Source organism: Exserohilum turcica, assembly GCF_000359705.1.
Source record: "Exserohilum turcica Et28A unplaced genomic scaffold SETTUscaffold_21, whole genome shotgun sequence".
Classification (NCBI taxonomy): domain Eukaryota; kingdom Fungi; phylum Ascomycota; class Dothideomycetes; order Pleosporales; family Pleosporaceae; genus Exserohilum; species Exserohilum turcicum.
The window spans coordinates 364,558-391,567 of NW_007360037.1; the positions used below are offsets into that span (position 1 = coordinate 364,558).

General features: G+C 55.0%; 11 protein-coding genes across 11 annotated transcripts; 5 read left to right on the forward strand and 6 right to left on the reverse strand.

Moving 5' to 3' along the window:
• Positions 1-63: 63 nt before the first annotated feature.
• SETTUDRAFT_39698 (uncharacterized protein) lies at positions 64-1,244 on the reverse strand (the record flags this gene model as incomplete). Its single annotated transcript, XM_008027922.1, has 3 exons — positions 64-556; positions 627-1,060; positions 1,104-1,244. 3 exons carry the CDS (start codon positions 1,242-1,244, stop codon positions 64-66), a joined length of 1,068 nt encoding a protein of 355 aa, XP_008026113.1.
• Positions 1,245-1,489: 245 nt separating this feature from the next.
• SETTUDRAFT_169314 (uncharacterized protein) lies at positions 1,490-2,556 on the reverse strand. The gene is made up of 3 exons (XM_008028009.1): positions 2,420-2,556; positions 1,817-2,224; positions 1,490-1,758 (listed from the first exon to the last, which is right to left on the reverse strand). The coding sequence occupies exons 1-3, from the start codon at positions 2,470-2,472 to the stop codon at positions 1,728-1,730; spliced, it is 492 nt and encodes a 163-aa protein (XP_008026200.1). The 5' UTR covers positions 2,473-2,556; the 3' UTR covers positions 1,490-1,727.
• Positions 2,557-2,818: 262 nt separating this feature from the next.
• On the reverse strand, positions 2,819-7,273 carry SETTUDRAFT_47563 (uncharacterized protein; the record flags this gene model as incomplete). Its single annotated transcript, XM_008027935.1, has 6 exons — positions 2,819-3,462; positions 3,516-3,649; positions 3,701-6,367; positions 6,444-6,986; positions 7,070-7,100; positions 7,199-7,273. The coding sequence occupies 6 exons, from the start codon at positions 7,271-7,273 to the stop codon at positions 3,316-3,318; spliced, it is 3,597 nt and encodes a 1,198-aa protein (XP_008026126.1). The 3' UTR covers positions 2,819-3,315.
• A 3,021-nt stretch (positions 7,274-10,294) lies between these two features.
• Positions 10,295-11,853, forward strand: SETTUDRAFT_177413 (uncharacterized protein). The gene is made up of 4 exons (XM_008028010.1): positions 10,295-10,368; positions 10,420-10,430; positions 10,684-11,367; positions 11,417-11,853. The coding sequence occupies exons 3-4, from the start codon at positions 10,713-10,715 to the stop codon at positions 11,767-11,769; spliced, it is 1,008 nt and encodes a 335-aa protein (XP_008026201.1). The 5' UTR covers positions 10,295-10,368; positions 10,420-10,430; positions 10,684-10,712; the 3' UTR covers positions 11,770-11,853.
• A 550-nt stretch (positions 11,854-12,403) lies between these two features.
• Positions 12,404-16,238, forward strand: SETTUDRAFT_151269 (uncharacterized protein; the record flags this gene model as incomplete). Its single annotated transcript, XM_008028011.1, has 3 exons — positions 12,404-12,859; positions 12,941-13,059; positions 13,120-16,238. 3 exons carry the CDS (start codon positions 12,404-12,406, stop codon positions 16,187-16,189), a joined length of 3,645 nt encoding a protein of 1,214 aa, XP_008026202.1. The 3' UTR covers positions 16,190-16,238.
• A 1,409-nt stretch (positions 16,239-17,647) lies between these two features.
• On the reverse strand, positions 17,648-19,492 carry SETTUDRAFT_131533 (uncharacterized protein). The gene is made up of 3 exons (XM_008028012.1): positions 19,165-19,492; positions 18,266-19,114; positions 17,648-18,204 (listed from the first exon to the last, which is right to left on the reverse strand). Exons 1-3 carry the CDS (start codon positions 19,436-19,438, stop codon positions 17,870-17,872), a joined length of 1,458 nt encoding a protein of 485 aa, XP_008026203.1. The 5' UTR covers positions 19,439-19,492; the 3' UTR covers positions 17,648-17,869.
• A 194-nt stretch (positions 19,493-19,686) lies between these two features.
• Positions 19,687-20,387, reverse strand: SETTUDRAFT_169317 (uncharacterized protein). Its single transcript, XM_008028013.1, has 2 exons — positions 19,951-20,387; positions 19,687-19,876 (listed from the first exon to the last, which is right to left on the reverse strand). Exons 1-2 carry the CDS (start codon positions 20,155-20,157, stop codon positions 19,763-19,765), a joined length of 321 nt encoding a protein of 106 aa, XP_008026204.1. The 5' UTR covers positions 20,158-20,387; the 3' UTR covers positions 19,687-19,762.
• Positions 20,388-20,450: 63 nt separating this feature from the next.
• Positions 20,451-21,026, forward strand: SETTUDRAFT_161427 (uncharacterized protein; the record flags this gene model as incomplete). Its single annotated transcript, XM_008028014.1, has 1 exon — positions 20,451-21,026. The coding sequence occupies one exon, from the start codon at positions 20,451-20,453 to the stop codon at positions 21,024-21,026; it is 576 nt and encodes a 191-aa protein (XP_008026205.1).
• A 190-nt stretch (positions 21,027-21,216) lies between these two features.
• On the reverse strand, positions 21,217-22,327 carry SETTUDRAFT_169318 (uncharacterized protein; the record flags this gene model as incomplete). Its single annotated transcript, XM_008028015.1, has 1 exon — positions 21,217-22,327. A coding segment is annotated over exon 1 (977 nt), but the record flags the coding sequence as incomplete, so codon positions are not given.
• Positions 22,328-23,650: 1,323 nt separating this feature from the next.
• On the forward strand, positions 23,651-24,784 carry SETTUDRAFT_169319 (uncharacterized protein). The gene is made up of 4 exons (XM_008028016.1): positions 23,651-23,740; positions 23,875-24,141; positions 24,202-24,334; positions 24,388-24,784. Exons 1-4 carry the CDS (start codon positions 23,723-23,725, stop codon positions 24,450-24,452), a joined length of 483 nt encoding a protein of 160 aa, XP_008026207.1. The 5' UTR covers positions 23,651-23,722; the 3' UTR covers positions 24,453-24,784.
• Positions 24,785-25,018: 234 nt separating this feature from the next.
• Positions 25,019-26,632, forward strand: SETTUDRAFT_110134 (uncharacterized protein; the record flags this gene model as incomplete). The annotated part of the gene is made up of 2 exons (XM_008028017.1): positions 25,019-26,101; positions 26,354-26,632. 2 exons carry the CDS (start codon positions 25,019-25,021, stop codon positions 26,630-26,632), a joined length of 1,362 nt encoding a protein of 453 aa, XP_008026208.1.
• Positions 26,633-27,010: the final 378 nt, after the last annotated feature.

Here is a 27,010-nt window from a genome sequence, read left to right on the forward strand (position 1 = left end):
GGAGAGCAAATCTTTCAAGACAGGTGAGACCTTTCCGGGTGAGATTTCTCTCAAGACTGGGTCCTACCTCGAAAGCTTCGCAGTACCTTGTTCACCAGCATCGTGGCTGGCCTTGGGCACAATCTTCTTGCTCTCACTGACTGGTTCTTGGCTCTTGACCTGGGCATCGGCCTTCTTTGCTCGTTCGGTATCGCTTGAGCCCTTTGGCGTCTGCTTGCTCTTCTCGCTCTCCACGCTGCTCATGTCGTCCCTGGCGTCAAAAACGGGGTTATGTGTCCTCGCGGGTTTGTATTCTTCGGGTACAAGGCCGCCGTCTGGAATTTGTGGCTTCGACTTGGGCTCGCCAGAAACCTTGCCTTGAGCCGATGCAGAGTAGTCGCTTGGCGTAGCCTTGGGTGCCGAGTCTGCTTGATGGGCGAAAGCGTTGGAAGACTGGCTTGGTGTCTCAGCGGATGCTGGAGCGATAGCCGTCTCCTCATCAGCATCGTCATCAGCATCGGCATCAAGTTCTGAGCCATAGATTTCGGGGTATTCACGGAAGCAATTCTGCATATCCCTGTGGCTTGTTAGCACTCGTCCGATCTTGCAGCTCGAACATTTGGAGCGCCCGCAAAGTGTAAACGTACTTGAACTTGTCGATACAATCCATGCCCTTTGGTTCCTCCTTGGAATAGACAAAGCAGCTGAATGCAGCCTTGAACTGGTCACCACAAGGGCCATGAGCCATGCCTCCTAAGCAAGGACAGTCCCAATTGATCTCGCCGGTCTCGGGGTTGAAAGCGCCCTGCTGGTCCGCCTCTTCTTCTAGTCCCTCTATACCGCCCTGCTCGGCATTCTGCTGTGCGTTTTCTGCTTCCTTCTGTTTCTGAATTTCTAGCTGCTCTTGTACTGCCTGCCTTCTCTTGCGTTCCTCGGCAATGGACTCGATAGTGGGGAGATGCTCAGATTCGACTTCGGTTTCCGGGAGTGGCTGGACAAGTTCTAGAACCCTCGTCAGCTCTTTGATCCCAACAAGTCTTTCCAACTTCAAACATACGCCTAGGCTCTTCCGCGAACACATCTGTAGTGTTGTAGTAGTATATTATAGCGCCTGCAATGCCCACCCGCGCAACCAAGCTCTTGAAACTTCTCGACTTTTGTGATGGCGGAGCTGTGCTGATGTACCGCCTGGCGGGTGCGATGGGGCGCAGTGACGCGGTGCGTAGCGCTGGACGCGCAATTAATCGGGGGGCTGCTCGGAACATGATACAGAAAGATATGAAACAAAGAAGAGATGGTCAACGAGAGTCGTGGCGGATGTTGACGGGGTGCGAGGGCTCTGTCGTCACCATGGTAAAAGTTATGGGACCTGCATTTCTAAGCGGACAGAGCAGGGATCTCCGCGACTGGCAATCGACGTCACGTGCCCAGCTGGCAAAACATAAGCATTCGCATATTCACATCACGATCATAACAGTACATCATTCACATGTAGCAGTAAAGGCACATTGGAGGTAGAAAGGGTATATTGAACGTTGGCTTGTATGTACAAGAGTGGAATTGGAGAAGCATTCCTTCGTGACCACCCCGAGTCGAAAACTCCTAGCTTGCTGTAAAGTACTGACATGCTTGATAAAGACTGGCCAGGCCATCAAATGCTAGATGGAATGAAATCGTCAGATCCGCCGTACGAAGCGTGGTCACCATGGAATGGTGTGCGATCCTAGATGAAGATGGTACAGCTATATTTATTGCGGGGGGTTGCGCTTGAAGAAGTATCTGTCGAAATATCAGTACATGCACCAATTGCAGCATACAGAAGAAGGGCTCAACATACTGGCTGACGTAGTAATCGCCAACGCCGAACAGTCCAACTGCAGCGGCCCAGGCAGCGACAACCTTGCCGGTCAACTCGCCGCGCGCATACTGTCTGTATGCGCCGAGTCCGACGACACCACCAATAATAGCAAGTCCAACAGCATTGCCAATCACAACAGGATGATCAGCATTCTTCTTGGCCTTTTCCTTTGCAGATTCCTTCTTTGCAGCGGCCTGTTCTTTCAGTTGCTCGGCCTCTTTCTTAACCTCCTCTTCGCGCGCTATGCGCTCAGCTTGCGTGTCGGTTTTGACGGATTGAGACTCGTAGTCGGAGGGCACAGAGGAAATGTGGGGGCTGTCTACGTCGACGAGCGAGTGAACACTGTCTTCAGGCGTGTGCTCGACTTGTGGCGGGGCGGGAGCACGACTGTTGTTTGTGTCAGCTTTCTGCTTGGAGCTGCCAATGCCTGGATGTAGGATTGAGTTGTGCTGGCAAGCGGTGCTTCTTGCTATGTGCCCTCATCCTAATCCTACATGTACCAGACATTGATCCGAAAACAGCAACGATAAACTTACGCCTGCTCATCGTTAGCTACCACATGCGTCAAATCTTCAGATTCTTACCTCTTCGGGGCTCTGCTTGGGGCCCTTGGCAGCCATCTCTGCGTACGACATGGTGTTGAGAGTAAGATGAGAGGTATCTGGGGGTGTGCGAGGAGGCGGCAATGGGCAGACGGCGATACGGGGAGCAGATGTTTTGATGGATACCGGAAAGCTGTGAAAAGTTGGTGAGCAATCGTGTGATGTCGGAAACAGGCTCCCCTCACATGTCTGTTCGCTTAGTGGACAATGCCGTGACGTCATTGTGAGCGCGCTAGCGCATCGTCACACACCCGCCAAGCCTAGGAACAGCACACGTTGGTGGAGCATGTGAATTGTCAGGTTCTAGAACACGTACTGCCTCAGCCCTGAGTCTACTCCGAGTCGACCAACAGAAAGCGCATCATATGCTGCTTTTTTTCATGAATCTATAACTACGCCGCACGTTACGCTAAGCTGACCAAGCAAAAAGCCCTCAAGGGTATAATAACAATCCCCTTCATCGCCGTCGATACATCCCTGACATGCGTTGGTATGAGAGTCATCCAAAATCGAGTGCAGGGTTGTATGGTACAAGAAGATAGAAGAGAACAAGCTTTCGACACCCAGACTATAACACCAGTTTTGACGTGGAAAGATTGAAGATAGGTAGAACTGCGAAGACAAGCAAGAAGGGGTACGTGCTCTCTGATATCAAAGGGTCTTCCCCTCGTTTGACGTAGCCTGGTTGGGCCAGCGTCTCACGACCCTTGACACACAGCCGGCTCTCAAAAGAGAGCTAGACTGAGAGTCTATAAACACAATCAGTATGTAGAGACTGTCCTGGTGTAGCTCGTATTGTACGGAGAGATGCATATACTGCTCTGTAGACTTGTGACAGCCGTACAGGCCGGAACTGAGGCTGCTGCTGCAAGGCGTCTACTCGTCACCAAAAACGGCCTTGTAGTTCTCAAGAAGCGCCTGCACGGCAACGCGCTGCGCTTGAACGTCGGTGAGCTCGCGCTGAATATCCATGGGTCGCATAATGGTTGGGGCGAAAACGACAGCAACGTTCAACGGCGTCATCTGAAGACATGTTAGTAAAGGCCAATATCAAAACATGTACGGATAGCACATACCAAATTATCACTTTGATGCTGAATGACGCGCGACAGATGAAACACGAGGAACTGAAGAGTGTCGCGGTGGGCCTTGGGGATTTCGCCCACAGCAGCAGACAAAGCCTTGACTTGGGCAGCTGGCTCTTCGAGTTCTGGAAGAGAGTTAGTGACTATCAGAACAAAGGTCAAGGTGAACCACTTACGGCCAGCTTCCAAGAATTGGTCGTAGACATCAAATGTAATCAACGGCACAGGAAGCCTGCGGAAATAGTTCTTGAGTGCAGAGGTGATGGAGTGGATGTCCAAGTCCGGGTCGGAAATATCGTGTTCCGAGTCTGTCTCGAAGCCCTTGCGCACCTGATTTACTTGAGAGGTACCGCCGCTCTTACGATAGATACCCTCCACATCCATGCCGCGTAGTTCGACCTCTTCAATGCATCGACTAACGATGCGGGGAATCATCTGCTTCTCAAACTCGCATCGCGCCGTCAAATCGGAACCAAATAGCACAGTGCTGGCATCAGCGGCCAAGTTGATGTTACTCTCGTTGTGCTGCATAGGCCTGTACTGCGTTTGACCCGGTCTGGTATTTGTAGGCTTGTTGCTGAACCAACCGCGTTGGGCGTTTTGATCTTGTTCCCTGCTCTTGATGGAGCTGGACATGCTGGACATGGAAGCAAAATCAGGCTGCTGGTGCACTGACCCGTAGGGAGTTCCAATGACCTTGATGGTGTTGTAGTCGTCCTGCTTCTGGTCTGACCCAAAGGCTCCCTTGAAGCCTTTGGTGACGTTCTTTGTGATGGCCTGGCTGCCCTTTTTCCACGTCGAGAACTTGGTAGGCTTGCCAGTCTTCCGGATGTTGACGACTTGTGGCTGGGCAACCGTTGCTTCGGCCTCGGTCTCGTGGATATTGGCATACGAATGATCGTGGGGTATAGATGGAGCTTCTACCGAAACCTCGGACTTGCCACCCTTTTGCTGCGCGTTGTATATGCCCAGACCGTTGGGGGCAGTCTCCGTGGTCTGCCCACCCTTCTTGTTGTTCTTCAGGTTGGTCTGTATGTTGTCTACCAGGTCGCGGTTCATGGCAGATAGCCTGGCGTTGGCTGCCGTGAGCGACTCGTACTCCTGGAAACCCTTGTCTTTCATCTGTATTAGATTGGAAATCTCCTCGGTCAGTTCTGAGCGCTTGGTGATCAAGTCTTCTATTTGGTGGCCCAAGTTGTCTTTGAGCTTCTGCAACGAGATGCCAAAGTCTTTGAGAATGTCTGACTTGAGCTGGCCAATGTCCATGGAACCTTGACTGCTCTTGGCGCGCTTGAGGTGTTCAGTCATGATTTCCAGCTCGCGGATCACCATTTCGCGCTGTGTGTCCAAGACAGCCATGGTGTTTCGCTTCTCTCGCAACACCGTGTTGGCTTGTTTAATGTCGGCGGCACTGTGCATCGATTCTTGCAACCCATTCTTTTCCGTCTCGAGCTCTGCAATGCGCTGTTGTGCGCGACGGAGCTCGTTTCTCAAGTTTGCGCCCTCCTCCTTGGTGTCTGGCGAAGCCACCGTGGGACTGCTGATATCAATGGAGCCGTTGGTGGGCCACTTCTTATGGCCTCCTCGCGAGGTGACTGAACTGCGATCACTAAAACTGCGTCCATGCTTTGACACGGCATTCGAGACTCTCCTGAGAACGCCACTGTCTTTGTCATCTCTGCCGTCTTGACTGCCAAGCAATCGTGCAAAGTCCTCGTCCATGGAGAAGTCGCCTTGGTGGCTATAGCGAGGCAGACCGCCGGGAGTGCTTGCATCTCGAGAAGCTTCGCTATGAGCACTGCCCAAAGACTCGTTGGGCTTGTGCACCTGTGAACCAGGTGGCAGTGGTGGAGCGCGTGGCGAGGTGAATGATTCGGCCGTAGGCGGCGGGGGCGGTCGGCCACCTGAACGTGCTGGAAGTACAGGGACATCCGACAGAGACTTGGCCGATTGTGGATCCATGGGAGCGGTGATGCCCAGACCGGCATTCAGCTGTGCCGTAGCTGCAGCTGCAGACGAAGATCGCTCCGGATGGCTCATGGTCGGGGTTGTAGGCGAGCCATCAGGTCTGTCGTGGTGGGAGAGAGAAACGGGAGGTTTGAGGCTACCCGGGTTGAGTGAATCGCCGCGTGCAGGCCGTTCAACAACAGCGCTGGAGCCAAAAGAGGATTCCGAACTATCAGGCGAGTCTGACGAGCCCAAAGGTGGAGAGGATGTGAATGCTGACTCCATCACTGGCCGGCTGAGGCGGTTGGATATCATGTTGCTGGAAACACTGCGCTGCTGTTGCTGACTCTGCAATGGACTGCCATCATCTGACTCTTTGCGCTTGGCGTCTGCTTTCTTGCCCTTTGGAACGTCTTGCAGCTTGAAGGGCTCTGCGGCTGAGGCCGAGGTGGGAGTGGCATGCTGACTTCTTGACCGGGGCTCAGCTGAAGGCGACTCGTTGACGCCATCCTTCTTCTTCAGGGTATCGACAATTGTGTCCGATGGCTGTCTTTCCTTCTCTTGGAACGCAATGTGCGGGCTCTGTGACTGGTTTGGCTGCGTCGACTTTCGCTCTCTGGAAGCGTCGCGCGAGCCGTTTTCCTTGAGCAGTTCGCGATGGTCGGCGGTGGGTCGGTTGAAATAGTCGCGGCCGTTCTTGGCCTCTCCGTTTCCGGCCGGCTTTGCTCCCGGTGTTCGCTCATTGATTCTGCTTGCGGGCCGACCTAGCGGTGAGGGGCCCGGCGCTGGATTGGGGTCAAGCGCAAAGGGAAGGAGAATGCCGTCGTCGGCAGCATCGGCGGGATCTGAGCGAGCGGTGTCTTTGCCGTACGTCGTGGCAGGAAGCGTGGTGTTGTCTATGCAAATCAAGTCAGTCGGCCGAGGCTTGGAGTTTGGCAAACAACAAAAAAAAAGTACAGGCGGCCGACGAACCTCTTCGAGCACTTTCCGGGGCGGGAGATACATCACGCCTAAAGTTGGAAGACGAGTCGCCTCTCTTTGGGTGAGGGGGCCTGGGAGACACGTCGGTTGTGGGGGGTTCAGAAAAGGCATCCGAGGGCGTGTCAATGTCTGGGGTAAAGGACGAGGACGTGGTCGAGGGCTCCTGGGGAGGCAGGGCGGGCAGCGACTTGTCGACCTTGGGGGCAATTGAGGGGGGTTTTTTAGATTTCTTGCGCCGGCGAGCCATGAGCGACTCGTGGCACGACATGCAAAAGATGCCCTGCGAGGTGCGGGCATAGCGGAGGTTCTCAATCTTGCGCTTGCAGTTTCTACATCGGAAGCAATTGGCACAGAAGGCCTGGTCGCCCGTCAGGATGGCCAGGTCCTCGATCTTGTTGCCGCAGTGGTTGCAGCTGTATGTACAGTTGTTGCATATCAGGGAGCCGTCGCCGAGGAGCAGCAGGTTGGCGTCCGAGTCGAGCAGGGTGCCGCACGTGTTGCAGCGGAAGCAGTCGATGTGCCATCGGTTGCCAGCTGGGTCGGGTTAGTAGTGGTAGTGGTAGTGGTGGCGGTGGCGGTGGTGAGGGTCGCGGGTGCCGAGTAGGGAGAGGGCATACCAAGCTCGAATGCTTTTCCTTCCTCGAGGATCTGGTCGGGCAGTGTCAGCAAGCGGAGACGCCTGTTGGTTGAGGAGGAGGAGGAGGAGCAGCAGCAGCAGCAGCAGCGGGCGCGCAGGTGGCATTTACCTCTCCGCAGCCTTTGCACGGGTAGACAATCTCGTCGTCGATTGGGGACTCTGGATAGGCTCCTGGACTATCCATGGTGGCGGCAGGGGGAGCGAGGGACAGGAAGGCTCAAGTCAAGGGAGACAGGCTGCTGGGACGCGCGAGGACTCGGAGGGCCGCCGGTGGGCAGCGTGTCGGGAGGGACGAGGCAATTCTAAGCCAGCACACGGGGCGTGGAGGGGGGTATGGAGCGGGAGCGGGTCGTCTGGGCAGCCGGTCCCCAGCGCCAGAGCCAGAGCCAGCAGTCGTGGGCAGCGTCGCAGAATCGACGGCGGCGGGCGGCGGTAACAGGGAGCGTCGGTGCACTGGCGAGCGAACGGCCTCTGTGCGCGACGAGGGTACGTACATAGAGTTGGGGGGGGGGAGAGCAGCCGTGGCAGCAATACCAACAGGCGCTGGCACTGGCGCTGGCACTGGCACTGGCAGTGTGTGGAGGAGGCGGCGGGCACAAGGCAGCGGGCCAATGAGCGGGGCGCGCGCTCGACGGTCGGTGCGCCTTGCTTGGCTGCTGGGCAGGGTCTCTCTTACTACTGCTACTACCACTCCTCTCGTGCTGCTCGCACTCGCAACAGACAGCCCAGCCCGCCATGGACACGATGCATCCACCCACACTCACACGCACGCACTTGGCCTCGCGCCCCCTCGCTCCCGTCTTCTCGCATATACTGTATTTCTCTCTTTCTCTCGCGCGCCCCGGGAGGCCTGGTCCGCCCTGCTGCTGCCGGCTTCGCATGCATGCCTCACATCATGGCAGGCCCGGCCGTCAGCCCTCGACACGCGCTCCACGGCGCTATCACCAAGGGCGTAAAGGCCCTGCCAAGACCACACGCCATCGCAGATCGCCGTCTGCTGGGCCGCCCATACGCCCTCTGCTCCCACGGCTTTGTCGAGCCTAGACTGCAGCGCCGCCCGTCAAACCTCCTGTCTGCGTCGCTGTCGCTGCATGCCCACCGCCATCTCGTCTCATCTCATCGCTGGTCGGTGTCGGTGTCGGTGTGTCGGTCACGTGCTCGATACGAGAGGCCAAATCGCCGCTCACCGCACCCGCACTGGCGCTGGCGCTGGCGCTGGCTCTGGCTCTGCTGCACCGCTCCCTCATGCAGGTACGCGTCCGCTTTTCTTATCAACCCAACTATGTCTGCCCGACACACGCCTACACACACACACACACACATCGCCTCTCCCCGCCGCCGCCGCTGCCGCTGCCCAACAGCCATGCACAAGAGCCCGTTTCAGCGCTGCCTGCCTGGCTGAATACAGTACATGTACACGCATCCATCTTGCCGGCGGAAAAGGCTCGCAGCCTCTCACGAGATTGGAGGACCCGCCTCCTCCCCGTAAAATATCCGACCTTTTTATTTGCAGCGTGCACAATCATCCAGTCTGCCCAAAACAACTTAGCCAACTGACTACTAAAAAAATAACCTGCTGCACAGCCCGTAGCTGGCGCCACGCGTGGTTTGTTCTTGCGCATCCCCAGGCTTACCGCTGCTCTACCACCGCCGCCCGCCCCATGACGCCTGCACCTGCACCGCGTCCGCCCCAGGTCACGTGTCGCCTCAACTACCGCAAATGCAAATGCCCTGCCCTGCCCTGCCCTGCCCCCTCGGCACTTTGTCATCCTCGCCCACCCAACTTCTGAAACAAACGGGAATAACGACGCCAACACAGACTCGTTTCATCCAGCCGAACGGTCCCTGCTGATCTGCCCGCCGCAAGAGTCAGGTCCCGACCACGATTTGCGCGCAGCCAACCCACGCCCTCGCCTTGGTGGTACCACGCCCACTGTCAAACAACAACCAGACCGCGTACCACGTCGCCGGGGCCCATTGCCGCACTTTTGTCTCAGCCGCTCCCTCCGCAATGCTCACGACGTTTGAACGTCTGTCATGGCTGCTTGCATTGCTAGTGCCTGCATCCTCTCTGCCCTATGAGCGGCCCCAGCCGTGTCATGGCATCTGACAATCACACCACGTCTCTTTGGTCCACACGCTGCGCCTTGCACCCATGTCTGCCCAAGCCCATGAATCCCCGTGCTTGACCGCTCGTAATCCCCATTCCACCTGCCGCATCGGCCCATGGCCATCTGGTAATCATACTGCCCCATCTGTGGCGCCTGATCCAGATTGATAATACCACATTTATCGCCGCATGGGCTAATGACATATGCGGACATGCAGTGTTTGGGTCCCCGAGCCACTGTGTGGGCTACGCCAGGGGTATTGGCAGCCTTGCCTACACCACTATAGCCAACCGTCTCTGATATTCCACCACCCTGACGGGTTCTAGACGCCTTCCAGTTTCAGCATTGCATTCCCAAGTGGACATGGCATTTACCATAGTAGACACTCTCCGCATGTTCCCATGCCGTACGTGCGCCCAGACACGCCCTCAACCGCGAAACATTACCATTAAAATTTCTGCCAAGAGACCAAGGACGGTTATGACAAGAACAATTTATCTCACACACACACACACATGTTTATGCCGTTTAGTTGGCGTATACAGATCTTTTCTGACTCCGACTGTACCAAGGGAATGCTACAGCACACTTACAAATTCCCGTGGTCTCGACCTGTGCCTATAGCCGAGGATACCGATTGGCATGGCATTACAAGTATACCAATACGGTCATTCTATCAAACAGCTGCTCCTAACGCGCCAATCACACATCTCAATCCATTTGCACATCACACAGCATGCACCATTGACCAATTGCACACGCATGAGCAGAATCGTACCATTGCCCATGGTTTGGTCCGGCCCTTCGTTTCGGCAATGGTTTTTTTTCTTGCTCAAAGTTACGTCGACACGTCCAACCATTTAGCGTAAGCGTCCGGCCACTGCGTGCCACTCTCGCAAATCACAGTGTCCGCGGTGCTCACTCAATATCCCCGAAATGGCAAGTCTTGTGGGTCTAATGCAGTCCACGACGTGGATAGCTACAGCTACCCCGCCCCAACGGTTGAACTTGAGGACCGACATGTGCGACGGCACGTGGGGGGGGGGGGGTTTTCTGCGATATTTAACCTCTTCTTCCTCCAGTCTTGCTCCATTGCCCTTTCTTGCTCCTTTCTCCTCATATCGGCATCAACCGTGTATACCAATCCAAAGCTCGGTTTAGCATTCGTACTCATCCACCTATTCCGAGTCTTGCGCTAGACACTGACCAGCATGTAGATACTCGGCTCAAGTATGGCGGCCACGGTGCAGACTGTGTTTTCCCCACGCGGGTGTTGTCCTCAAGTCACCTAGGTACTTTCTACAGCTAAGTATACTGCATGAACCGGTGTTCGTCTCTAGCCATGTTCGTCTTGCGCCCGACATGGCTGGATTCGTTCTGAGATTATACGGTTTCGAACTTGATCAGGATAATACCTGCGAAAAGGATCATGCTCTGCTCTGCTCTGTCTCTACCACCGTAGAACAGCTTTAACAGTTCCCAGATTACAATAGCCCCTGAACAAGCTCCACCATGTCTCCCCCTGCTGCCATGTTCGAAAGACCTACTGCCGCCGACGGCAATGGCGCCACCAAAGACGTGGGTTTGAAGAAAGATCTTGCTGTCAAGGCTGCTGCCAGCGGCCAGGCCAAGACTGTTGCTGAGCTCGAGCACAACTGGGACAGCTTCGCCTTTGCCCCCATTCGCGAGTCTCAGGTCTCTCGTGCCATGACCCGCCGCTACTTTGCCGACCTCGACACCTATGCCGAGTCTGACGTTGTCATTGTCGGTGCCGGCTCTTGTGGTCTCTCGACCGCCTTCACGCTGGCGACCAAGCGCCCCGATCTCAAGATTGCCATCATTGAGTCTGGCGTGGCTCCCGGTGGCGGTGCCTGGCTCGGTGGTCAGCTCTTCAGCGCCATGGTCATGCGTAAGCCTGCTGAGCTCTTCTTGAATGAGGTTGGTGTGCCATACGAGGACGAGGGCGACTTTGTTGTCGTCAAGCACGCCGCCCTCTTTACGTCGACTCTGCTGTCCAAGGTCCTGCAGTTCCCCAACGTCAAGCTGTTCAACGCCACGGCTGTCGAGGACCTCATCACGCGCCCGGCACCTACCGCCAACGACCCCAATGCAGTTCGCATTGCCGGCGTGGTCACCAACTGGACTCTTGTGTCGATGCATCACGACGGCAAGTTGAGCGATTCGTTTCTCCACGCCTCACACTAATGCTTTTGTAGACCAGTCTTGCATGGACCCAAACACCATCAATGCTCCCCTCGTGATCTCTACAACGGGCCATGACGGCCCCTTTGGCGCCTTTTGCGTCAAGCGTCTCGTCTCGATGCAGCAGATCGAGAAGCTTGGCGGCATGCGCGGACTGGACATGCGCACCGCCGAGGATGCCATTGTCAAGCGCACGCGCGAGATTGTCCCTGGGCTGATTGTCGGTGGCATGGAGCTGAGCGAGGTAGATGGGGCCAACCGTATGGGCCCCACGTTTGGTGCCATGGCTCTCAGCGGAGTCAAGGCTGCGGAGGAGGCCATGAACGTGTGGGAAGAGAGGCATGCTCAGAACGTCGAGTCTTTGTAGCTGTCCGTAGTCGAACAAGTCCAGCCAGCCCAGCAAAGACTGTCTGTAGTGTTGGCATAAATTCAATACGTCATTCGCTCTTGAGAAAGCATTTGTTCTCAGTCATGCGCAGCTGTTTGCGGGTTTAATGTAGATGGCAGTGAACATCATTCCGCAACGGGACAACAGCCTGACGGGCGTCCCCCAGCTGGTCGCCCTAGCAATTCCTAATGCAAGTGACAATGACGTTGCCACGCCGAAGCAGAGGGCGGAGCACATGGATGGACGTTGGAGTCGCCGTCTCGGTCTGACGTGGCAAGCTCGGCCGGGCGAAGAGTCTGCTGGACATGAGGCGCCATGGACGGGCATGGGGCATGCAGCCCACAGCAGGCTCTGTAGTGGTGGTGGTGGTGGTGGTAGCGGCAGCGGGGTGCGGGCTTTGTTCTCGCGGGCGTTGCAAAGGTGGAGCGGCATTGGAGGCGCCAGGATTGTGCGTTAGGGAGGGCGCACGGGTTGCTGAGCGACTGGCTTAGCGCGAACGCAACTACGGCAGCGCTGTGCGGGTCATAAACAACGCTCACAACACATTACCACCCCCGCCACTACTCACATTGCAGGACCATTTCCCACCACCAGGGCCTACTTCGCGCCCACCATGGAGAAAGAGACGTCGGATCTGCTCAAGGCCCTCCAGAAGCCGTCGACAGACGTCCAGTCGCGCCTGGCCCTCTTCAGCGCCCTCAAGTCGAGCATCAAACACAACAGAGTCCCTGAAAACTGCCAGGCTCCCATCTTCGAGTGCATCCGCATCGCCTGCACCGCCGCCACCTCGGCCGCCCTCGTCTCGACGGGCTTCTCGACGCTCAGCCATTTCATCAAGCGCCTGCAACTGCAAAAGGAAACACACATCCTCACCTCGCAGTCGTCGGTCCTCTGCTCCATTCTCGCCGACAAGCTGGGCGATGCGCGCGAGAGCCATCGCATCGCCGCCTCGCAGATTCTCGCCGACTTGCACGAATTGTTCCCGGCCGAGATTGACGCGCTGATCCACGATGCGGTCAAGAGCACCAATCCGCGCGCTAAGGAGACGTCCATGGCCTGGGTAGTCAAGGTAGGCTTTGTCCGAGCCGGGCGCGCAAGCCGAAACAAGCAAAAAACAAAAAGGACATGTCTAATGCCGTGGTGACCACAGATGAACCAGACCAAAGGCCTGCCCTTCAAGAGCTACTCCAACCAGCTCGTGGCCAATCTCGAGGATGCAGATGCTGGCGTGCGCGACGCTGCCAAGAAGGCCGTCGTCGACCTCTTTGGGTATGTGTGGTTGGGCTGATGGCGATTGAGCACACGGGCAGACGACTGACACACGGGCAGGCACGCACCGGAACACGCAAAGGCGAACCTCAAGAAGCAGCTCGTTGCGATGAACGTCCGAAAAGCCATTGCCGCATACATTACATCACACCTCGACGAAGCCGCCATGTCCAAGAGCGGCGAATTGCCCCCGCAACCACAACTGCAACCGCAGCCACAGCCGCCGCCGCCGGCTCCCGTCGCACGATCCATTTCTGCGAAGCGCGCCGAGCAATTGCAGCCTGACATGAGTTTTGCAGACAGCTATGCATCCGAGCAGCCTCCTCCCGCCGAGGTTGTCATCATGGACCCCATCCACATCTACACCCAGCGCGAGCTCGATGACATCTTCCGCGATATGGCGCCTTGGTATGAAGGAAAAGAAAGCGAGCAGAACTGGTTGGCGCGTGACAAGAACTGTACTAAGCTGAGGCGCATTCTGAAGGGCAACGCGCCGCACGAGTTTCACGCTGCTTTCGTCGCCGGCATCAAGTCGCTTTTGGACGGCATCCTCAAAGTCGCAAACTCGCTCCGAACAACAATGTCCACCAACGGCTGCCTGCTGGTTCAGGAGCTTGCCAAGACACTCGGTTCTGCCATTGACCCCTGGTCCGAGATCCTTCTGCAGTGCTTCATCAAGATGTGCGCTGCGACCAAGAACATTGCCGCCCAGAACGGAAACGTGACGGTGGACACCATTTTCCAAAACGTCTCGTACACCAGTCGCCTGCTGCAGCATGTTCACTTTGCTTCGCAGGACAAGAACGTACAGCCACGCACATTTTCCGCCACTTGGATCAAGACATTGATTCGCCGGCATACATCACACATTGAGCATTCCGGTGGCCTCGACTCTCTCGATGGATTGATTAAGAAGGGCGTGACAGACGCTAACCCAAAGGTACGCGAGGCTTACCGAAGCACCTATTGGACCTTTGCCTTGGTATGGCCTATCAGGGCCGCGAAGATGCTCGACACATTCGACAAGCGCGAAAGAACCGCTCTTGAGAAAGACCCGAACAACCCCAACGGTGGGCTTCCTGCTGCACCCAACAACTCGGCATCCTTTTCGAAATCTATCGGTCCTGGTGCTTCGCGGAGTGCGCTCAAAGAAAAGATTGCTGAGCAAAGGAGAGCCAAGTTGGCGGCCGCAAAGAACATGCCCGAGCGTCCCAACTCTGCTGCAGCAAGTTATACTACACCGGCAAAACCGCAGCTCAGCAAGCCAATGGGTTCAAGAACAGCTTCTACCATGTCTGCGTCTGCGTCATCTTCTGGACCAGCGCGCCCCCCTTCAGGCATGTCGGGAGAGTCGACGAAATCAGCACTGAAGAACTCGACAGGCACCGGCTCGCTCATGTCAGGAACCGTCCGACGTCCGATCCGCCCTCGACCCGAGCTCAACAGGCCGGCAACAGCTGATCCATACGCTGTCCGGCAGCCGGGCAAGTCAACACCCAACATGACACCGGAGAAGACGCCAGCTGCGACTGCAAAGAAGCCAGCCGTGCCAAAGAGCGGCAGCCGACCGCGATCTCAAACACACAACAGCCCGACGGTCAGTCCTGCCCGGTCTAAATCAAGGATTGGTCAACCCATTGCGCATAGCAAAACTTCCAACACTGGCTCTCGCCATGGAAGCCCGGCCAAGGAGGAGGACCTGACCATGGTGAAGCCCTGGGTACGGTCGCAGAGTCATCACGATCCAGGCCCATCCCGACAAAGGAGCGGACTAGGGAGCAGTGTGGTCCTAGATAACGAGGCGGTAGATATGGGTGACGACGACAACTTCACAATGGTTATTCCAGATCTAGCAAAACCCGCAGCACCGGCCGTGCATCGAACACCGCCAAAGCCCCGACCTTCTGGAGGCCGACTACCAGTACCGAGCCCCCGTGCATCCATGTTGAGGAGTCCCAAATCCATGGGCCATCTTGATGTTTCTAGTTTGCGCTCTTCGACACGAAGTCTGCAGGCCAGGACACCGGATCGGCCTAGCACTCGAGGAACAGATGGTGGTGATGAAGTCAGAGTGTACGAAGACCCGTTTGTTGGCGAGGAGCCATCGCGCTTGGAGAGTGAATCAGGCAAGTCTGTTCTCGAGGAGCTTCCTATCAATGAGAAGAGCAACCAGCGTAGACATAGCAGCGGGAGTGTGTCAAGCGATGTCATGATGGGGAACAACAAGAACGAGGAGCGCCCGCGGGGCCACCACAAGACAAACAGCAACGGAAGCATCTTGCACACCGAAACCTACGATCCGAACAACCCAGAGGTACTCAAAAACCGACAGCTAATCGCAAGCGGCATCAGGAAGATTGAGGGGCGCACCGTCGAAGCTCACATGTTCCGGCGCATGCAGGACATGGTCAAGTCCAACCAAGCACTTTGGGGACCTGATGACGAGAACTTTGGCAAATTGCTCCTAGCGTGTCTCGACTTCCTGGAGGCACCAATCCAGGAGCTGAAGGCACCCCAGCCCAAGGTCATCAACCTCAAAGTACAATCGCTTGCGTTGACACGTGCGTTGCTTTCTCTCTACCGCAAGGAAACGGCTAGGTACTCTGCTCGTGTGCTTCGAACTATACTACAAACCAAGGCACAGTATGAGAACACATCACACATGGCCGTTGATCTTGAGACAACGGCAGATGAGATTGTCAAGTACGGGTCAACACTAGACTGCCTCGACGCCGTCCTTGCGCTCATTGAAGACTCCGCTGGATCGACTCCCGCATCTTCGCCCAACTCAAAAGCCTCCGTCTCCTCTCTCCCCGGCCAAGTGCCCACCAGGACAATCACAATGGCGCTCACCACATTAGCCTCACTTGTGCACATCAGCGGCGAAAAGAAGATGAGTCTATCGCCAGAGCAAACGTCCCGCCTAGGCAGGCTAGCCGTGCGCTGCATGGACGACCAGGACGCCGACGTCCGCAAAGCAGACATTGAATTCTGCGTCGCCCTCCACGAACGCATCAACGGAGCAGATGGCGCAAAGGAGGACGCTGGCTTCTGGAAGGTCGTGGCTGGCGCCCGCGAACAGCATCTCAATCTGCTGACTTATTACCTCGCCAAGAGGGGTAAGGCTTAGTTGGTTTCTTCTTCTTCCTCTTCCTCTTCCTCTTCTTCTTCTTTCTTCTTTCTTCTTTCTTCTTTCTTCTTTCTTCTTTCTTCTTTCTTCTTTCTTCTTTCTTCCCTCGTGGAGTTGGGGGACGCGATCTTGGAAAAAAAGAAGAAAGAAGAAAAGGGAAAGAAAAAACGCCCCCACCTTCCAAGCCTCCTCCCGCTCCCCCCCCCAAAAAAACTATGAAAGAGAGTTTTTTTTGGAAAAAAAAGGGAGGGGGGGGGGTGGGGTGAGGCAAGAACAAGAGAGAAACAAGAAGACGAAGAAAGCAGATGATGAAGATGATGAAGAAGAAGAAGAAGAACAAGAAAAAAGGACCCTGTAAATAATCCCATGACCATTCCATAACCATTCCATTCCATTCCATCACCGCCTGTAGGTAGTTAAAGTCCCAGCCTTTCACACCAGCGCCCCCTCCCCCTAAAAAGTCCCAAAACCCAAACCCCCCCCCAAAAAAAAACCCCCCCCAATGTAATGTCTGTCCTCTTCCCATGTCAGTGAGCGAGTGAGTAAGTGAGTGACTCCCCCCCAACCTCTCCTTCCGCACTCCCCTCAAAAAAAAACAGGGAAAGAGTGCGAAACAAATAGGCAGCCATGCTTCTTCTCCCCCCCCACATTACCCCCATGTAGACCATGCGTCCCTCTCGTATATGCGTTGTACTAGAAGAACACACACCTTCCTGCCCCATACAATATCGCTTTATTCTGGTTTATTTTATTTTTATTTTATTTCTATTTTATTTTATTCATTTTATTCATTTTATATTTCTGCAAAAGAGAAAAAACTAGGTTCGGTTTAGTAATTTAGTTTTGGTTTTGAATGTTTCCTCTTGCTTCTCCTCCTTCTTTTTAGTCTTCTTTTTAGTCTTCTTTTTAGTCTTCTTTTTAGTCTTCGTCTTCGTCTTTTCGTCTTCGTCTGGCTTCTACCTTGTCTCTCTCTGTCTGTCTCTCTCTTCCTCTTAGTCTTTTCGTCTTTTCAACCAGCTTGATCTTTATTTTCTCCTCCTCCTCCTCCTCCTCCTTCATTTCTTTTCTCCCCCTTCTTTTTTTTCTTCTCTTCTTCCCCACATGTATATGCGCATATGCTACATAGAGAATACACACATGTACTTTTCACCTTGTTTCTCCCTCTCCCCCCTTTTTTTCCTTCTTTTCTGTGACTCGCGCAACATATCGAAATATGTAATATTCATGGCCACGTTACCTCTTCTTCTTCTTCTTCTTCTTCTTCTTCTTCTTCTTCTTCTTCTTCTTCTTGCATTTACTCGACACTTGAGTTTTCGCTTAGTTCGGGACTTGCGCTTCTTACGTATTTGTTGTAGCACAGGGAGGATGGTGCTCTTGTTTTAACATAAAGTATCACTACTTGAATTGGTCAGAATATCGCTATATTTGATTTCTGTCAACGTTTGATTATGGAACTCTGGCTTTTGTTTTACAGGTGTATGTGCTCTTAGCGAAAAGAGAGAGAGAGAGAGAAAGCGCCAACAAAGCATAGTAAATAGCAGGTAAAGAATAATATCACTTTTGGGAGGTTCAAGGGGGGGGGACCCAGAAAACTCCGATTTACAGCCCAATTTTCCCCTCTTTTCATCAACTCAGGTACAATCTACAAGTTACATTCTTTTCTCTCTTGGATTGATTTCTTCACTTCTCAATTGTAGCATCAACGTCATACTCGACATCAGTTCTAATAACATACTTTGCACCTTCGACCACACCCGTACCTTCATGCAACAAGGCGCCCTGGGCTTCGCCATGGGGAAACACGGCGACACTGCCCATGATGGGCTTAACGGGGTAAGCATTGATGACGCCTTGCTTGACGCTGGGGATGAAGAAGGTGGTTTCGCCGCCGATAAAGTCGTCGTTGAGGTAGATGAGGAAGGTGAAGAGGGAGGATTGGCGGGCGGTTGGGGGCGAGGCGTCGTACTGGTAAGAGTCTGTTTTGGGGTCGATGCCTGAGGGGGGCCATGCACCGTCTAGCAATTACAAATAAAGTTAGTAAGAAAGGATTGTTAAATACTGGAAAAGAGAACCCACCAATGTGGCAACGGTACTCGGCTCCAGGCACATAACGGTATACTCTGAAGCGACGGTTGATGCCGCGGACTTTCTTTCCTGCGACGCTGTCTGGGACAAAAGATTTCACTCTTTCCCAAAGCTTATCGTGGAAGGCTTGGTCGACAATCCAGTAGAAGTTGTGGGCTAGGACACTGGTGTCTTCGCCTTGGGGCCGTAGTGGGGCATCCGGTATGAATTCAATGGCTTCTCCCGCGGCGATAATGGCAGAGCATTCGTCCGGTGAGAGTACATCCTTGATTAATCGCAGATTGGGCACTATCGGGTGCTTGAAGCATTCGGTCTTGGGGCCTTGGCCGAGCAGCACCGCATCGTCTTGTGAGGCGTACAAGACAGCGGGGTGGAGATTCGGTGGCTTACGCTGCAGACCTTCTGTAGTCTCGATGATTCGGAAGCGCTGCTTGAGATCAGAGGGACACGATGTGAAGATGGACTTGTCTTGAACGCTACTGCGTATCTGGCGGGTGGGGGTACTGCTGTTTCTCAGGCTCCATGTTTCCTGCAGCGAGATACCCGGAGACGCGTCTGCACCGTGGGTAGTAACATCAGTTGGGCCTGTGACTCGGAGTATCGAGTCCAGCACTTGGATAAGCTCGTCGTTGTGAGCATTGGCGCCGAATACACTGTGGCTTGGCACTTGGACGTGAATGCTTAGTCCGGACACAACGTCCAACGTGCGCACCCAGCGGCACAGAGCACCTAGTGTTGGAGTCTCGTTCCTGATGCGCATCTCAGCCAACAGAATGAGAGTATCTCTGTATTTGGAATCCGTAAGCGCTCCCGATATCCGCGCCGTCAGATTGCTGCCGTCTGAGGTTTCGCTTAGCCTTTGGCATTGAGACCACCCGCCTTGGACGTACCAGCTGAGTTTAGACCCGTGGTGCATGCTTGACGGAAGTCGAACACGGCTGTCCTCAGGTCTTTGCATGCCTTTGACTTGATCAGCAGAGGGTGCTCGGAAAGCGTGCGGAGCGTGTCCACGGCCACCTCGATCTCTTCTTGGGAGATGACGGAATGGACGCTTGCGGGCTCAAACGGGGCTGCATCTTGGGGAGGACTGGGGATGCCGTTTGCTTGCTTCTTGACGGCATTGGCGTGCGCGGCCGCTGCCGTGGTGCGCTTGCGCTTCGCCATTTTGAGTGGTTTGACCGGAAACCGTGTCCGTCTGAAGTCAGTTGCAGTTTTCCGTCGACAGGTCGATTGTGGAGGACTTGAGCAGGGCAGGTCAGTGGCTATGGCACCCTGCCCAGAGTGAAGTAGGGCCGAATTGTGCCGTGGCGAGTCTGCAATTGTGCGGTCCGTGCCTCAGGCGGGGCAGTGTCGGTAGATACGCTCCAGCTCAGCGTGGACTTTGTGCTCCTCCAACGCATCCTGGGTACGTTGCATGTTCAACAAAGCCAAGTCCAGCTATCCGTGTCATTTGCCCAAACCCAATTGTTTGTTTTTTGTGGGTTGATATCATGACTGTACCAACATTGGGCCAGCGCTATTGCCTTTCAAGAGCCTGTTTGCCACGTCCCGCGTTCTGGAAGGTTGCATGACTAAAGTTAAAACGTAGTGCCCACTGCTGCCGTACGTCCTATGCCACAACGAGAGATGCTCTGACCTATTGTGGCGGTTCCACGCACCATGCTAAACTATCGTAGTCTACCCTTTACACTTCGGCTTCGGCCATTGGCCTGCAAGTGTCGATCATGGTATCTTCCCGACGATCCGAAAAGACTCGCATAGAATTCACGCCCACCGCGTCCTGGCAGGGTCGAAGAGACAGAAAACGCCAGAATCGGTCCAATACGGTCGGATTTAGTCGATAATTCCGTTCCTCCGGTTGCATGCTGCACAGATAGATGCATCGACCAGGTATCCAGGAAAGAAAAAAACACATCAGACCATAGCCGCCCCGGGACCGAGTATCAAGGCAGCATGCTAGCGTGTCTAGCTGCCGAAATCTGAAAACCAAGTGGACCGGTACTCCCTAGTGGAGATGGTGTCTGGGTCAGTCGTAGTAGATATATATCTATGGCCGCTCCCGCCCTTTTGGCTTCTCTAAACATACTTCTTTCTCACATTCAACAACAACCAACGCAACCACCCAACCAAAACCACACTCCACACCTTCACATCTCCAAACCCGCACATATCCAAAATGGCTTCCTACTCTTTCTACGACGTCACCGTCCCTGTGTTGCGTAACATCTCCAAGAGCGCCATCAGCTTCCTCACCGCAGCCAAAGAGGAGATCTCCAAGAACAGCTCTCTGCCATCCGAGCAGGAGCTCCTCGACGCAAAGATCGGCGACATGCTGCCTTTCCGCATGCAGCCCATCTTAGTCGCCAGCTTCCCAGTCGGCGCTATCAATGCCCTCCAGCTCAACGGATCCGCCACAACACCCGCCCTGGACCCCGCGTCCTTTTCCTCGCTCGACGACATCATCAACTTCTTCAAGCAGATGCTGACCGTCTACGACGCCATTGACGCCAAGACGTACAACGAGAGCGCCGAAAAGTCCTTCCAAGTCAGCGTCGGCCCCAAGACCCTCAATGCCAGCTCCCTGACTAGCTTCATCGGCGACTTCGTCATCCCCAACAGCTTCTTCCACCTCAATGCCATGTACATGCTGCTGAGAGGCAAGGGCTTCAACCTCGGCAAGCCCTCCTACATTGGTGCCTTCATGGGCGAGACCTCGCAGAAGGACTGGGCTGCCATGAGGGCCTCGGCTTAAGTCACGTGGCCGGTTTGGAATGAAAATCAGGGTTACCTAAAAGAAATGAAAAAAACATAGGATATAGCCTCACTGCGTAGACTAGAAGAAAAGCTTTACGAGACCAATGAATACCAATCCATGATCCGTTATTGGGACAAAGTACCAAAAGTCATGACACATGTTTTTTTTTGCCTGTTCATTTATTAATGCCATTGATTCAGGACGAGCGAGCAGTGCACTCTCTCTCTCTCTCTCTCATCCCCGTTCAAACGAGGCGAGTTTAGATCTATTTATCAAAAGAATCTCTAAGCTTCTCGAAGCGCTCTCTCATTTCCTCTCCGAGCTTGCCCTCGACGTCAGCCAGTATCGTGCACACCAAGCTGTAGTTGTTGCAGAGGAACCTGTCCTTTTTCCTGGCATCGCCGATTCCCTTGCTGAGTTTGGTGAGATAGGCTTCGTACTCGCTCCGGAGCCGTGCCACCGACACGCTGACGGGCTCGTCATCGCCGGCTTCCGACGACAGCACCAGTATGCCTTGCAGCAGGTTGGCAAACTTTTGCGTCAGGGCCGTTGGTGCCGTAGAAGCAGCATTCGAGGTGCCAGAAGATAATAGCGCGGCGCCCGTCGAGGGCCGGCCGGGCAGTGAAGTCGTGACTTTCTGAAGCGAAGTGCAGTGCATGTCCAGAACCTGCTGGAAACGCGGCCACAACAGCATGTTTGTGGCGTTGATATAGCCCTCTACCGTTGGCACTTTTCTTCGTTGAAGCTCAAATGCAAAGTGCTGGTTCAGCCGCACACAGAGCAGGATGCCCAGCGTGTCGGTGGTGGAATCGACGAGCGATTTGGTGACTGCTTGTCCCACTGCCAGCGTAGGCTCGAATATAGAGTTGAACGTCCGCGAGATGGCGTGGAAGTTCTGGGAAGGAGCAAAGTAGGAAGATATAAAGGTGTACTCGAAACAAGCATTGTCGATGAGGGCCAGGTTGAAGCTGCGAAAGGGTACCTCGAGATAGTGGGCCGCTTTTTCGTCCTCAGCAACATTCGCCGGCAGGGCATTGGCCGACGAGTTCTTCAGGGCATCGCGGCGTCGTCCAAGCGAAAAGGCATCATAAGTGGCGGGTGCACTTCGCGATTGGCCAAGCAGTGTACCCCCTCTTCTGGCGCTTGGGTCTTCGCCCAAGACGTCGTACTTGTCCATGGCGTGTATCTTGATCTTCTCGAGTGCTGCTCGGTAGCGGGTGAAGTGGTTGAGATAGTACCAGCGCATTGTGTTAATGTATGCTTGGGCAATCTGCTGCGCCAGGTCTGCGTGATGCCGCGCAAGAAAGGCGTACAAATCTTTGTATTTCAAGAATGCCTGCTCTTGGATAACTTGTGCATTGATGGAGGGTGACCGAATAGCCTTGATCTGTGCCACTATGTAGTCTCGTACTCGTTCGACTGCGCGATGGGTCAGGTCGTCCAGCAGGGGCTTCACGTCCTTTACAGCCATCAAGTCTGGATGGTTTCGGGCTTTTTCTTGGATCGTCTTGGACCGCTTCTCGACGTCGGCAAGGGCGCGCACAAAGCCTTCGTCGACGGGGCCTTCGGCAATCTTGCGCACGACGGCCGGAGAGATGCTGATGTCTTCTACCGCGGGCCCCAGCAGCTTCTCGACCACCTTGCGGTTTTCCAGCTTGGTGTTCAGGGCAATGGAGCGCTTCTGCAGGGACTCTATCTCTGCGGAAACGGCCTCGAGGTCTGACTGGAAGTTTGTGAGGTTGGCCTCGACCGACTTGAGCACTTGATCGCACGCCAATATGGACCGGTGCAGGTCCTCGAACTTGTCCTTGTCCTTGTCATCTAGAGGCACAATGAGCAAAGACTGGCAATGCGGGGCACAGGCACGTACATTCTTCGACCGACTGTGCGCTATATGTATGTACAGAAGTGGGTGGCTGCCGCCCAGCAGTCTTCTCAGCCACGAAATCCTGCAGGCTCAGCCCCCCGAAGTCGACATGCTCGTCCAGCTGCTCCGGCCTGCCCAGCACGCCGCCGCCCTCCCCGCTTGCTGCAGGCGCACTGCGCGGCGGGGCTCCCATGATGGCCTCGAGCACGTGTATCGGATCGGGGACGTTGGGGGGCACGCCGGCCGTCTGGCGCCTGCGCAGCCCGCCATTGGGCATGCGCGTCGACAGCGGCAGGCTCGGGGTCGAGGAGCTGGGCGAGACGAGGGGCGTCAGCGACGAGGAGCGCGGGTTGAGGCCAGGCCTGACGGGCTGGGCCGGGGCGGGATAGCCGCGACGGGGAGCTGGCGAGCGCGAGTCGCGGCGCGGAGGGGGCGTGCCCGCGGGCGTCGAGTACGAAGAGAGCCTATCCAGGCCCCACATGGCGATGCGGCGGGGGGCGCATCCAGAGGAGGGCGGAGGCAGAGAAGGCGGCGGCGGGCGAGGGAGGGAGGACACAGTCGCAGGCGCAGTCGCAGGCCCGCGGCAAGCATTCACCTGGCACGCGAGGCAGGCCGGCGGCTGGGTTAATCCGGCGCTAGGCTAGGCAGGGATGTGCTAGCGCCGCCTTGCCCCTCGCGCCTGCCCAAAATCAAAATCCAGACACGAAGACTTCTCTCTCCGTCTCCATTAAAGCACCGCCGCCCACTCCCCACTGCTCTTCGCCCAGCAGCCCCCGACTTCAGCTTCTCCCTCCCTCCCCGTCGCATCCAACTCCCACTCACCACCATGGCGGACGACGCGCAGGTACGTTGCCTCGGACCCCAGCCCCGCATGTGCTCGTTACCCCACCCTGCCGAGCATCGTCGCCAGTTGCGCCTGGCCGTCCCGCGTCCCTGCACCATCCCTTGACTGCGTCGTGTACTGACGGATGGCTGCAGCATGAGCACACGTTTGAGAGCGCCGATGCCGGTGCCTCGCTCACCTTCCCCATGCAGTGCTCTGCGCTGAGGAAGAACGGCTTCGTGTGCATCAAGAGCCGTCCCTGCAAGATCGTCGACATGAGCACCTCCAAGACCGGAAAGCACGGCCACGCCAAGGTCCATCTCGTCGCCATTGACCTCTTCACCGGCAAGAAGCTCGAAGAACTGTGCCCTTCGACCCACAACATGGACGTGCCCAACGTCTCGCGCCGCGAGTACCAGCTCGTAAGTAGCCCTCCCCCACCCACAGGCCGCACGCCAGCCCTTGGCTAATTCGCCACGCAGCTCGACGTTACCGACGACGACTTCCTTTCCCTCATGACCGATGATGGTGCCACCAAGGACGACGTCAAGATCCCCGATGGCGAAATCGGCGACAAGATCAGGAAGCTGTTTGTCGACGAGGGCAAGGACACCAGTGAGTGCACACCGCCGAGCGCCGATGAGGGCCCCATGCTGACTGAAACGCAGACGTTATCATTCTCACTGCCATGGGTGAGGAGGCTGCCATTGACGCCAAGGAGGCTCCCAAATAAATGACTCGTTGGTTATGTAGACTGTTTGACAGGAAGCGAGGCGCCGAATTCGAACAGCCTACGGTGAGGGCTGTGACCCTCTTTGCATGCCTTGTGCAAAGTTGCAGCCCGGTGGCAAGTGTAGCATTCTCCTGTGCGATTTGCGCTGGGCGACCAGTGCTGGACGTTCTGCGAAGGGTTTTGGCTTCTTTGAATTGCCATGTGTGGGAAACATATCACAAATCATTTCCCTATCTAGATATATATCCCTTATGCTCCGGGCAATGAATAAAAGGTGATGATGTTACGGCAACTTGTCGACCTTCTCATTGGCTGTTTGAACTTGGTGACGGTAATTTTCATTTTCGCGCTAGTCAAAAACAATCTTTTTGCTTGCCCCAAAAGTGGCTGCTCGCAACGGCGTGCGACTGCAGAGCTGCATCTCCCCATGCTGGAAATCGGTCCCACACACACTCGTTTTTAGCCGCCCACGCTACAGGGAGGCCGAGTAGTGTTGCAGCTTAGACGACATTTGGGGTGCGTCGGCGCTGGCCAGTTGGGTTAGCCCAAGATAGACCGACCATCTCATGGCCACAAAAGGTCCCGTGTGTGGCGTCGAAAACTGCCGGTCTAGACGCTACGAAGAAGGCGACGATGGCCGCCTCTATTGCCAGAACGGACACCAACAGGCTGCTGTTGTGCGTGGGGAGGACGATGACGACTATATATCAGCCGCCCGGACAGTCACGCGGAAAAAGAAGACAGCGGAGGAGGAGGACAAGACATCAGACAAGATCTTCAAGGGACCGCAGGCGTTTGACCTCTACTTGAAGTGCCTGCAACTCGTACTACGCCATCAACTATGGTTTTTGGTGCGCGACAAGGGGCTGCCTGCCGAGCTCGAGGCTCTCGTCTACGATCTTTGGTCACTACGTATCGCTCAACTTGAAGACAAGATTGCGTCCAACGAGGACCCGTCTTCAAATCCACAGTCTCAGTCACAAGTTTTCAACACCCTGGAAAGCGGAGATGACGCTACAGACACCGAAAAAGGTCATGTCAGCAGCATGATGAGGAAAAGAGACAGGAGATTATCCACCGCACCCAATCTCAACGACTGTGTCTTGCTGTGCTACCTTGGCATCACGACACTAAGATTGCCCTTTACACCAGGAGATCTTTACGCCTGGGTCGCTGATGGCAAGTTGGCTTATTGCAGGGCTATCAAGTTACTACCACTTGCTATGAGAGACCGGCTGCCACCGACCTACCGCGCCAATCTCGATCCGATTGCTCCGCTTACCTATACACGCTTCTACAGAACACTGACAGATTTGCAAACAAGCTATGATGCAGACCACGGTATCTTGTGGCCACCTCTAAATTTCTCGCTACTTTCATATCGCTACCTGAGAGAGCTCGCGTTGCCATTGGAGTTGTACGCAGCAACAAAGCGACTGGGAGACCTGCTAGGCTATGACTTTGCTCCGCACTATGAAGGAAAGAAACGGTTAGGCATACGCCATCTTCCCGAAGCGCAACTAGTCAGTTGTATTATTGTCTGCATCAAGATTCTTTATCCATTCGACCAAGAACAGCGGCAATGGGGGCTGTCGACACAGCACACTATGACAGCGATGAACTGGGATGTATGGTGCAAAGAAATGCGTGTGGCAGACGACGGCAAAGAGGTCGCTTCTGTGGGTTTCACAAGCGAAGAGATGGCGAAACTACAAGAGAAGGACGTATTCGCAATGGATACTGCTGAGATGGATCAATATCTTGACTACTATGCCGACACATATCTGGACGATGCAGAGATACAACGCACCAAGGATACGGACGATTTCAGAAACGCGCTGTACAACATGTTTCCGGTGGACAGTGAAACCAAGCACCCAACAAAGCCGACGTATCAAAAGCTACCTTTACATCATGAATTCGACGTCGTCAAAGCAGTTCATAGTGCCATGGAGCCAGTGCCAAACGTAGCAGATGAAGACGGGCAAACTTTAAGAGCTGGACAGGCGTATCCACGATGGAGGACACGAGGCGAGCTCCCCGAGGCAGCAAGATTACTATTTGAAAAGGCCAGGAGACTGGCAGGGCTATCAATGAACATGTTGATACTAGCAGTGGGATTTACCGAGGCGAGAATCGAGCAGTGGAAAAGGTTGCAGAGACAGACAACTGACGGATAGGATGCGGTTTTGTTAGCTAGAGCCTGAAGGCAGCCAGAATCAGCAGCAGCTCAAATAGACTATTAGGAAGTAGACCTCCAGAATCTACTCCATAAACATTGGAATCCTGTATCTCTTGCAAGCAAACTTTGCTTTAATGTGCCGTCAATTCAGTATAAGCCGAGATTTTGACAGGTTACTAACGACAGAAGGGAAACTGCATTCACCATACAGAAACATGTTTCTTGCAAATGCAGGTAATTCCTGTCTGACATTCCTCGGGTGAGGATGAAGGGCGTCGCACGTGAGGGGCAAGCCCGGGCGCTAGTCGCTTAGACGTTAGGGCGCAAAGCTCGGACGCCCACACTGCCAATTCGTCTTCCACTTCGCCTCGCCATC